The sequence below is a fragment of the Coccinella septempunctata genome, chromosome 7, assembly GCF_907165205.1.
Source record: "Coccinella septempunctata chromosome 7, icCocSept1.1, whole genome shotgun sequence".
NCBI classification, from domain to species: Eukaryota; Metazoa; Arthropoda; class Insecta; order Coleoptera; family Coccinellidae; genus Coccinella; species Coccinella septempunctata.
This window is the reverse complement of record NC_058195.1, coordinates 20,000,590-20,013,441: the sequence shown is the minus strand read 5'-3', so window position 1 is coordinate 20,013,441 and position 12,852 is coordinate 20,000,590. Positions and strand designations below refer to the sequence as shown.

General features: G+C 37.5%; 1 protein-coding gene across 1 annotated transcript; it reads left to right on the top strand.

Moving 5' to 3' along the window:
• Positions 1-2,052: 2,052 nt before the first annotated feature.
• Positions 2,053-2,451, top strand: LOC123316967. The gene has a single exon (XM_044903290.1). It carries the CDS (start codon positions 2,053-2,055, stop codon positions 2,449-2,451), a length of 399 nt encoding a protein of 132 aa, XP_044759225.1.
• The last annotated feature ends 10,401 nt before the right edge of the window (positions 2,452-12,852 follow it).

Sequence of the window (12,852 nt, the reverse complement as noted above, 5' to 3'; positions counted from 1 at the left end):
ACTTCTGCATTCGAAACTTTGTGAAACCACCTGATGTGCATTATCTGTCTTAGATGACGTTGTTGCGTTTGTTCAAGCTGTTTAATATGTCGCCTGTAGGGCGTCCAGCTTTCGCTTCCGTAAAGAAGCGTTGAGAGGACCACTGCTTTTTAAACAGCTGTCTGAAAGATTGAATTCGTGATTTTGAAACACTCTGTTCTTCAGCTTCAAGAATGCCCGTGATGCCGAATTGATACGGTTTTGTATTTCCGTGTCTAGATCAGCTCTAGTATTCATGAAGCTTCCCAAGTATTTGAACTGCTCTACCTATTCTAGAGTTTCATTCTCCAGGCTGATATCTGTTTGAAGGCTTTCTGGCGGACTTACCAGGATTTTGGTCTTGTTGATATTGAGTAGAGTTGAGGCATCGGGCCAACTCCCCGATACTCGGAAAATAGAATAAAGGTTAAAAATTCAAGCAACAAGCCTCGGATTGGATGGATAAAACGGCGACGACTCAAGCTCAGGAAAAGGATTGGTACATGGAATGTTCAGGGTCTTTCCCAAAAAACTATGAAAACTTCGAGTTTCAAGTTATTTTGGATATAGTGATACTTACGGAAACTAAGAAGGAGGGCCAAGGATCAGAAAGTTTAGGATTTTACGATCATTTCTACTCTGGAGTAACAACAGATAAAAGAGCTCAACAAGGTGTATCCATACTAATCCGAAAGGATCTGAGGAGACATATCACATCCTGGGAACCCATAAACCAACGCATAATTAAGATGAACTTAACTTTGCTTGGGAACAGGATCACCGTTGTGGGAGTATATGCGGTCAATGATGATGCTCTCGTGAAGGATAAGGAAGAATTCTACGAGCAACTCTCATACGAAATATCGAAGATAGGAACATCTAGAGAAGTGATTATACTGGGGGATTTCAATGCCAAAACGGGGTCCAGAATCAAAGATAAAATAATAGGCCAATTCGGAGAAGACACTGTGAATGATAATGGAAGCAGACTTATAAATATATGCGAACACAATAACCTCAAGATACTGAATGGTTTTTTCCAGCATCGCTCGATCCATAAGTTCACTTGGGTCCAGAACACCAGGAATTTTAAATCTATTATTGATTATATGTATGATTGTCCGACAACAAACAAGGATGGTAGTACAGGATGCTCGCGTTTACAGAGGAGTGACCTGCGGAAGCGACCATCACCTTGTTAGAGCTAAAATACTCCCCTTCGGAGAAATGAAGAGGAAACTATCACCACCAGAAGAAGATGAAGAAGAAATCACGGAGATCAGATATAACCTGAACAGCTTTGAACATGAAAGTGTTAAGCAGCTTTACCGAACTAGATTGAATGAAAAACTCACGCAGAGAACTCATTTTGAAACTACGGAGCTGCACTATAGCTTTATAAAAGAGAGCGTGAAGGAGGCTGCGTTGGAGGCATAAGGAGAACGAGAGATAAACAAAAGGAGAAGACCATACTGGTGGGATGAAGAAGTTGAAGAACTCATCAAAGTCAAAAAGGATAAATACAACAAGTACCTCAGTACAAAAACAGAACAGAGTAAAAAAATATATAGGGAGGCTCAGAAAGAAGTACACAGGTTGATACGAGAAAAGAAAAACAAAAGCTGGGAAAAGACCTGTTTAAGAATCAACTCATACATTGGAGGCACAAGGAGTACAGAAAGCTGGAAAACCCTAAGATCCCTTCGCAAGGATAACAAGAAAGATATTATTTCACCGATATCTCTACAAAAGTGGGATGAATACTTCAGCAAACTCTTGACGGAGGATAGGATGGAATATGAACCACGAAATGAAGATGAGCACATAAGGACTACTGGATCACCCATCAGAGTCTATAAAGATCAAATAGAGAGGTTATGCCTTAGATTAAAAAATAGAAAATCACCAGGCCCAGGCAGCATTCCCCCAGAACTGCTCAAATACGGCTCAAACAAGTTATTCGAACATCTTGCGGAACTTTTTAAGAAATGTCTTAACGGAGCAAGCATCCCTGAGGAATGGAGAACTTCATAGATGACAACAATCCATAAAAAGGGAAGTAAGTTGGTTTGTGACAACTTTCGAGGTAATGCCGTACTCGGCACCATCTCGAGAGTATACGGTAGATTACTTTCGGAGAGGATTGAAGCGGAGTTCTATGATATGGAAGCCGAGGAACAAGCAGGCTTTAGAGCGGGTAGGTCAACCATTGATCATCTATTCGCCCTAACGCATGTAATAGAAAAAAAGAGGGCGATGAACCAGGAGGAACACCTTCTTTACGTAGACCTCAAAAAAGCGTATGATAGTGTACCTGAGCAAAAACTTTGGGAATCTTTGGAAGAAACCAATATCAGTATAACCCTCATTAAGGCCATCCAAGAAACATATAAAAACAACAGTTGTCGAATAAAAAGAGGTCAAAGAGTGTAGAAGGGATTCAGAGTGAACAAGGGAATGAAACAAAGTTGTTGCCTTTCTCTTGTCATTTTCAAAATATACTTGGAACAAGCTCTCAAAACATGGAAGAATAAATGTCGGGGTATGAGTATTCCACTGAGCGAATCTATCCATTTCACGCTGTGTTTCGCCGCTGATCAGGTGGTTTTGGCCCAAGACTATGAAGACCTACTGTTCAAAAATCTGGGTGTTGAGATTTTTGGCAATTACTTAAAAGTGGACTGTTACCAAATGATTGAGTTGGAGATGGTAAAATAAAATCTTTATTGTATATCAAACACGTCACATAATAAATAGACTCTCGCATGAAGTAAAATTATATACAACATCTAAACAGAGTAAACCTATTTACAATTATTGAGAAGTTATTGAGAGAATTTGAGAGTAATGTTTCCATGAGAAAATCAACGTTGTATTTGCTTGAGAGAAAGAGCAGGTTGAGTGAATTTCATGTATCGTGTAATAAGATCAATTATTATGTGTTTGATAAGAATTGAGATAGATCTACATCAAATCGTGTTTATGTATTTTGAGTTGCATAATAATTGAGCTTGATAGTTATGAATTGATATGAATGTCATCATGCAAGCACAACGTTTACAGTGATAGAGTTTACGATTTCATAAACTGTCTCGCTATCAGAAAAACAGAAGGTTGCAGTGACAAATTGAGAAGTTAGAGATATGTAATGTAGTGAGACAGGTGTAATGAGACAGAATGAGAGAGATGATTACCAACGCTTACAGGAATAGCAAATCGATTAGAAAAGCAGAAGGTGTTTTATGAGAGAACATAAATTTAGGTGAGTTGTGTTACAAATGTAATGTAGAGAAATGAAATTTTGTAAACGTAGAAAGAATTAATGAATAGTATTCATAATTGAGATGAAACAAGAAGAGCAGTTCATAACGTTAGAGAAAAGAAATAAGGCATCATAATTTTCAGGTAATTGAGTCATGAGAAAGATTATAAGAAATTATACTTATTGAGTTGAAATCAGGTTGAACCTCCTCGAGCGTTATCACAAACCAGTCTGTCCAAGAGAGTTGATTGAGTGTATTCCTTCATTCAGAGTTCTGAGTGTATTGAGATGGATCTCGATCTGGTCTATGAGAAGCCTTCGAAGTGTCCAACTTGAGCGTAGAGGTACCTGAAACTTAAGAGGCCTGAGAAGTCTGATCGTAAGAGGTGTAAAGTTAATCAGAGGTGACATGTATACAAAATGAGAGTGAATACAAGTATATAAGCTTCTACAGGAGTGGTGTGCAATGTGAACTTGGTGCTAAAATTAGAGAAATTAAAATGTGAGTGGTTTTCGAGATGATGTGATTTTAAGCGAATGGAATATCGATGCATTTTGAGAAGGTTGAAGCAGTTAGGTACATTGAGCACGTGGTTGATTGAGAGATTTGGAGAAAATTGAGAAAATATACATGCAAATATGATAGAGAGATGTAGAGCAGAATATTGCAAATGTAATAGTGAGAAAATACATAGCGATGGAGTGAATGTTGAGAGAAACATTATGTAGAATGATATTCTAACGTGACACATGCAAAAAATGATTACATTGTTGAGTGAAAAAAGTACTGTACCTTTTGAGATGTTAATCGAGTGATTATTATAATATAAAATAATATTATTAGATTTGAGCTGACTGAGAAAGTTGAGAGTGCACTGAAAAATCACGTTAAGAATTCACACCAAGTTCCAATTCACTTGAGCGAACGAAGAATGTATTGAATTGAGAAGATTCAACAGGTTCCACCGGTTTTTTAGAACAGCTGATTGACAGCGATTTAACGGTTACGTTCACAGAAGCATGTAACGATAAACGTAGTCACTGAGTTGATAGAGTTGTGCATCGAGTGGTAGAGTTGGGTTAAAAATTCCTCCAATTTTTAACATTCCGGCCGCCATAATTAACGTAGTTGATTATAATCGAGTGGATCTTCGTGAATTATCCGTTGTGAGGAAGTTGAGGCAATCCATCACTCCAGTGTCTGAGCTACTCAATCCACCCATAACTGGAGCGAACAGACTGCTTTCAATCCTCAGAGTGTGGAGGATACTGAATACATGTGAAGAGAGAAGTGGAGTCTGTGATTGAAGAGCCTTGAGTTCATGTGGAAAGTAGACTTTTTGAATTGCCTTCGAGATGCTTCCAAGTCAGTTGAAGGTGTGTGAGGTGTGCTGGATCCAGCTTACGTTGGAGTCGTGCGAGAATCTTTGAACAAATAGAGGTAATTCTCAACAATTTATTCAAATTGGAATACCTGTAGATGAGATCCCATGAGTAGTCTGACGTAGTGGAGGTGAGTATGGAGATGACTGGTCTTGCTTCTGATTCATGGTCGGTTGTCGGTGCCGGCTGACGATTTGGCCATGAATCTTCCGACTTGGAAAGCCATGGTGGTCTCGTCCACCATAGCGAGTGGTTGCGAAGTTGAGATGAAGTTAACCCTCGTGATGCACAGTCGGTAGGATTGTCTTTGCCGGAAATATACCTCCAATGGGCCCTTGGAGTTAGATCTTGGATTGTTGCAACTCTGTTCCGTACAAAGTCCTTCCAACGTGAAGGGTGAGTGTTGATCCAAGCTAGAGTGATTGAGGAGTCCGTCCATAGAGTGGTTGAGTGAATGTTGAGAGCTAAAACATTATGCGCATAATTAACGAGTCGAGAGAAGAGAAGAGCAGCTGATAATTCGAGTCTCGGGATTGTGAGTGGTTTTAAAGGCGATACTTTGGTTTTGGAGCAAAGCATTGTAACTTTGCATTCCTTGGACGGAGTTCGAACAAGAAGGTAGAGAACGGCTGAGATGGCGAGTTGAGATGCATCAGAGAAGCCGTGGAGTTGGATGAAAGAACCCTCTTGAGTGTTAATCCATCTTGGAATTGTGATGCTGGCCAGCTTGGAGAGATCTTCACTGATGTCGTACCATTTCTGTTGGAGTAGTTGAGGTAGAGGTTCGTCCCATGATGGAGCCATAATTCCTGCAACAACATTTTAGCCCTAATCGTAACAGGGGAGACTAAACCGAGTGGATCAAATATTTTAGCAATATGAGATAGAACTGATCGCTTGGTGATCAAAGACCCAGATAGATTGGAGCTGACTTTAAAAGTGAAATAGTCTTCTTGAGGGTACCAGATTAGACCTAACACTTTAGTTGAGTGAGAATGTTCATCGAATGAGATTGGAGTGGGTGTTGATTCTTCCTCTTGAACAACGTGAGATAGACTTGAGACGTTTGACTGCCATTTTGCTAGCGGAAGGCCGGCCGCCATGCAAAGGTTCTGGAGTTGTTTGGCAATGTCGAGAAGTTGATGTTCAGTATCTGCTCCAACACAAATATCATCAACATAACGACCTTTCGTTAATGGAGGAATGGCTAGTGCAGTGGCGGCTGGTCTGTGAGGGCTATAGGGCTACAGCCCCCCGTACTAGAAATCACAAGAAATCAATTCTTTTATGCTATTTACCTTCCCATACGATTTTCAATGAAAATATTACTTTCCACGGTTATTTATATAATTTATTAATGTAAAACTTTCATGCGACTCCTGCAGTTTTGTTTATTTCAATCATAATCTAGCAGTTCGTCCCTGAATGGGCGATGAATCGTGTAGCCCCGAATTCTTGCATTCGGACAGTCATTCGGCTCCAGCCGCAACTCTTCGTGTCGGTCGTTTAAAGGAGTAAAAGGGCTACGATAAAAGTCGCCCCTATCCGCTTCATTCTAGCCGCTGCCGGCTAGCGTATAGACATCTTAGCGTGCGTTCGTATTTGTTTACGTTTTCAAATCACGGCGGACAATAGTGTTCAAAATATTTTAAAAACTGATTTCGCGAGGCTTTCGCTGGCGGAAAAAAGCCTTATTCAACTGCTGGGTAGACCGACTCCCGATTTAAATTTAACCCAGGCAGATAAAACTCCAAAAACTTCTCAAGACAAGTGTATAACAATTGATAACGTATGGGCAAGGGTAGGATTTAGAGATTTGTAGCACCTCAATGAAAAAATTAAGAAGCATGAGTTATCTGCCAAGCATGTAAATTGTTCGACAGAATTAGCTTTTCTGGTTACGACTAATATCGCTGCTCAATTAGAATACCGGAATAATATTATTAAGCACAACGAGCAAGTAGATAAGAACAGGTATGTTTCAAAAAGAATTATAAATTGCATAAAATTTTGCGGAAAACTGGTTTTAAAATTTCATATTTTTATTATTATTCTAAAAGTAGCCCCCTAGTGAACTAGATCACGAGCCGCCACTGGGCTAGTGGAAAGTTGTGATCCTCATCCTTGAGAAGTTGGAGAAGAACTCAAATTGCCAAAAATGGAGCTGATCTAGTTCCGTATGTGACTGTTGTGAGATGGTGTGAAACATTGGAGATTGAATTGGAAGGCGTTCCTGCTCTTGACACACAGGGCCTAGAATTAGCCAGCCGAAGATTGAGAGTTGTGCGATTGGAGATGATGGAGGGCCTTTTTTCATCTGAGGAAGAACAACTGAGCCATATACATCAGCACCTAAAATGATGTCGATGGCTCTTGAGATGTGGTATTCTGGATCAGCTAACTTGAGATTCTGGAGATGTAGAGATTGCTGAAAACATGTATAGAAGGAAGGCAAATTAGAGAAAGATGATGAGAGAATGTGAGCATCAATATTTATGGTTTGATGGTCATACATGCGACTTCCTTCTAGAGATGTTGAGTTTTCTGGCTAGATCTTGAGAGATGAAGGTCAGCTCGGATCCACTGTCGATGAGTAGTCGAACCGTGTGTGATCCTGTTGAGGTGATGAGATGGGCGATGGCAGTGGCGAGGAGAGTGTTGAGTCGTGGTTGAGGTAGCTGAAGAAAAATAATTCAACGCTTCTTCGAACTTTTTTGACGGCTTTAGAGCTGAGTTGCTAGAACTCACCTCCCTTTGAGCAGATTTTTGAGTTGTGAGAGCTGATTGAGGAAGCACTCGAGGGGGTACCGGTGGAACTTTGCAGTGTGGTTTACTGCTGAGAGGAGCATCATGTAGAAGAGTGTGATGACGACTTCCACAGATTTTGCAGATCTTTGTCGTTCTGCAAGAGTGCCGATGATGTCTACCGAGGCAGTTAGAGCAGAGGATGCGATGTAATACTACATCAGCTTTTTCTTGAGGTGAGCGTTTGGAGAAGCGAGGGCAATCTGCAATGAAGTGGTCGTGTCCACAATCATCACAGGTGTCGCTGGGCATAGAAGAGACTTTTGAGATTGGAGTGTTCGAGGAGGCCGATTTGCTTGAGATGAGTGACGGAGAAGGTTTATTTTGAGCTGTAACCTTTTGAGAAATTGTGTGCACTGTTGTGCGAGAGCGAGAGGATTCTTGAGGTGACAGTCTCTGGTTGGACTCAGTCCATTCTAGAGCTCTGGAGCGAGATTGGAGGAATTCCATCAACTGAGCGAAGGAGGGAAATTCGGTATTGGAGGAGATGAGAGTTTCCCAATGAGTTCGAGAGGCTTGATCCATACGATTGATGATATGGAACACCAAAAGATTGTTGTTCTGCTCTAGATCTTCACCTAGAGCTTTCAAACTTTGGAGAGGATTGATGATGCTGTCAATAAATTGACGAAGAGATGAGGCGGTAGAATTTTTCTGATTCGCCAATGAGAAGGAGAGAAGTTTTGTGTATTGAGAAGAGAGGAGCAGCCTTTTGTTTTCATATTTGTCCATAAGCTTCTTCCAGGCTATGGGGAACGAGACTTCCGTTAAGGGAAGACTTGAGATGGTGTCGAGAGGTTCTTGAGAGAGACATGTCCGAAGGTAATGTAACCTTTCAATGTCAGAAATTGATGAAAAGGAGTGCACGTGCAATTTGCACTTAAAATAGTAATTGATATTAGTTTTGTATTTTAAATAATAAAAATATTGATAACACTTCCAAATCTGTGCTTCATTCTGAATATTTTAATAAAGCTCATGGGTAACCACAAATTTGGTATATAACGTTAAACCGATATATTCAAATAAAAAAATATTTATAACACTTCCAAATCTGTGTTTCATCCCGAATATTCTAATATATCGATATATCGAAATATCGATATTTTTTCACGATATATATCGATACTGTTGAGAAATATCGATACAATATATAATATATCGATATTTTTTTCACGTTTGCCCATCCCTAAATTCTCGAATCATCCATGGAATAAATTCAATTTTATCCAATATAACACGCAAAACGAAATGTTACTCGAATTCGGCATCTTGAGCAGTTCGTTCCTAAAAAGCCCGAATCAGGTAGAAAAGTTTGAACCCTTTATATCAGCATTAACACGTGTTTTGCAGTAAACAGATGCCGATTTCAACAATGTAACCAGCGTCGGCGTTGTAATTGTATTGGGTAAACGGATGAACCAGAGTATCTGGATGAACGTTTCTCACAACAAAAAAAATTTGAATTTTCATATTACGGTTTGTTTCAAAACTTTCAGAGTACAAGGAGTATACAGGGTGTTTCACGAGTAAACAGACAAATGAAAACCGTGAATAAAGGGCATTGCGCTGAGTTCAAAATCACCCCATATACAGGGTGTCCCAAAACTAGTGAATCAAACGTCACACCACGATAGAGTAAACCAAATATTATTATCGAATGACCCCAACATTAGTTCGAAGAAAATGTACCGTTTCCAAAATAATCAGAATTTTATTAAAATACCTAAAGTTGCCGATTTTCGAACTATTTTTCTTAATAACAGGGCCACTTTGTGAGAAAGGATATCGATTTTAAATTATATTGAACTAATATTATTGTTTAATCTCCCCTAATTGAAATTATTTTAAGTAGTTAATCGATAACCATAACCTAAGCAAATGTAAATTAAAACAATTGTTTTTTCTACATGATTTTTAATACTCAGAATAAACAGGGGTGATAATATGGGAGAAAAACGCTATCCTTTTTCACAAATTGGCCATGTGATTGAAAAAATAGTTCGAAAATCGGCAACTTTAGGTTAGGTTTTCTCAGAAACGGTACATTTTCGCTCAACTAATGTTGGTGTCATTCGATAGTATTTTATCTACTCTATCGTGGTGTGACGTTTGATTCAATAGTTTTGGGGCACCCTTTATATATATATATATATATATATATATATATATATATATATATATATATATATATATATATATATATATATATATATATATATATATATATATATATATATATATATATATATGAACCCGTAGTGCGTTGTTACCTCCGTTAAGTTCATTGGGCGACCTGACCTCCGGGTGAAGGAGTTATATAATCGGAATAATTTTTGTTTATATATGTAGAGGGGAAGGTAAATAGCAGGGGTACCTAAAGAGGGGAAAAGATTTTTATCGAAAAATTTTTCTTCAAACGAATCAGACCTTACTACCTCCGCATATATTTCTTATTAGTAGTGCGCTCTCACCTCCCGCAACGTTGTCAGATTTTAGGAGGACAGAAAGTAAGACAGCTCGAATTCTACTCATATATAGAATACAGCTGCTCTTCCGATTCATTCACACATATTGAAACCTGTAAATAGTTCGAGAACGATACTAGATAATATTAATAAACTTCATACGCTGATAATTGATTGATAAGGTTCGTGATCTCGGTGTAAATGAATTTGGACAGTTTTGAATAAATATGCTTATGTCTACGATACTTCGTCCGATAGGGGAGTTTAATACCATATAGGTCCCAAAATGAATGATGCATGAAAATGAAATTTTTCGTGACATATAGGATTAATTCAAAAGACAATTTTACCAAATTTGTTCTTGTATGAAATAATAGTCTAATTTTTGGGCATTATATTCACGACATTAGGAACTCCATATAAATGTTTTTCCTGAATGAATCAATAAAGATATACGTTTTACTTTCAGCTTCTATACTTCATTCACTTTCATTTTAGCACTGGATTGGCCATGGAAATTGGATGCCTTTCACTCTGTATGGTACGAAAATGTTTGGTTAAGACGCTTGTCGAAACATTCTTGAGTTTTAAATCAGTGCTACGTAGTACGTTCTACGTGAGTCTCTCAGTAATTACGTATTTCATCACAATGTCAAATCACTTCGGAAAATATTGAGTCGAAAATATGTAACGAACATAATTGACGTTTATACAAACTGATTGAAGACATACCAAATCTATTTATTTATATGGAAAATACAAGTGATCAGTCCCTTGAGGAGAATTACTGTTGTTTATCTTCTTTGGCTGGAGGTTGAAGACGTTACATCAGTTGTAGAATTCAAAAAAATCAACCCGAAGATGAAATGCATTCGATGCAGTGTTAGCATTGAGTTGAATAATCAAAGGTGGTAGGGAATGGGTATCTCTTGAAGAAATGAACGGATAATTACAAGAATGTTGAATTCTTCAACAAAAATCATCTTGCGTGAATAGTAGTCAAAATAATTAAAAGATGTTTGAAGCAAGAGGGGCTTCACCTCACAAAACAACTGGCTCGTATTCATGTCTGTTTATTTTCAATACATTGATATAATGATAATAATTATACAGGGTGTGGCGTAATGAATGGATAATATGAATCCTGCGGGTAGAGGACTCTATGGCGGTTCAGATAAATATATTTTACGTTTGGTAAAAGTGCCTTGGTTTTCGAGATATTATTATATAAATAATAATTATATCTGGATATTTACATTTTCCATCATAGCGGATCAAAAGAAACTCCTCGATTTAATGGCATTTCTTAATTGCTCGAGGTGTCTTTTGCGATTTTTCAGTACACAGGTTGTTTCACAAGTAAACGGACAAACGAAAACCGTGAATAGAGGGCATTGAGCTGAGTTCAAAAACACCTCATATGTGTGTCTTGTGCATTCCGTTTCCGATATACAGAGGAGTTTAATCAAATTTCCCGAATTTTCGTTCAGCTATAACTCCAAATAATTCAGTTGTATTCGGCTAAAAAGTCATTATCCGCTTAAGCTTGTAAGTTTCAATAAAACAGAACATTAAAAGTTGACGAACACAGGACCGGACTCATTGAGGCCATATTCAAACTTAAACTCATGCAAAACACTCTGTAGTTTTTTTCGTCATAATTTTGAATTTTTCAGGTATCTGCATAGATTTTCTCAAAATCAATGAAATTTTGGTATTGGATAATTTTTAATGAATAATTATTTGGTGGTGAAATGCCTCTAGGAAAAACAGCGCTGCATATTGACTTTTACTTCACAATAATTAATGGTATGAATATGATCGCCAATCAGATGTGGAAATCTAAAAATGGAATTGGAAATGTTCAACTGAATTTTTTCGTTTTTGATATTTTAGCATATCTGGTTATTCAGATAAATCATTCAGAGTGATAATAAGCTTTATTATTGATAATGAACAAAAATAGCAATAAAAAACTATCATGAAAATAATAATTATAACTTGATATCTTCCGAATGAATCGCTTTTTATGGACAACGTGGACCTGAAGTAATTTTTCGAATTGATTTTCACCTCATTTGGTCTTTTAGTGAAGGTAATGATTGGCACTTCGAATAAGTATAATAAATGCACTTTCGAATTCTTCACTTATTCCGTTATATCCATTATTGGATCTATGGAAATCTATGGATTGGTCTGGTCTTATTACAATTTGTTATTGAAACATTGATGATATTCATGCACCAGCAAAAGTATTTATCAGTATTTCAGGTCATTTCATTTGAAGGGTAGGACCCCAACATTGGACTGCTAGATCTCCAGATCTGACACCCCGCGATTTCTTTCTTTGTTTTCATTCACACAACCAGTTGTCCATAGAAAAATAGATTAATTCTGAAGATCAAGTTTTAATATTTAGTTTCAAGATAGCGTAGTTCTTCCATCCATATTTGTGCATTATCAATTTTGAAACATTTCATCATTGTGAATGACTATTTTGAAGACCGAATATGGTATAATTGTTGAACACATTCAATTCATTTCTTTGAAAAAAATCAATTAAGAATTTCTATTTTTCATGAAGTCCTCTATTCCTTAGAGGCGTCTGACCAAAACAATTTTTTCTAGAACATGATCAACAGGTAGGGCAACCCAAAAATCAATTCATTTTGAGACAATAATAATGCAGATAACAAAAAAGTTTAAATTATTATTAAAAAACTACATACACGGTGCTTTTATGAGTTTGAAGTTAAGTAAAGCCTCACTGAGCCCGGTCCTGATTTTTGTCGAATTTAAATGCTCTGTTTCAATAAAAATTAACAACTCAAGGCTAAATATAAATTTTCAGTCGACTTGATAGAGAATTTCAGGAGTTATAGCCGAACAGAAATTCGAGAAATTTCAAAAAACACT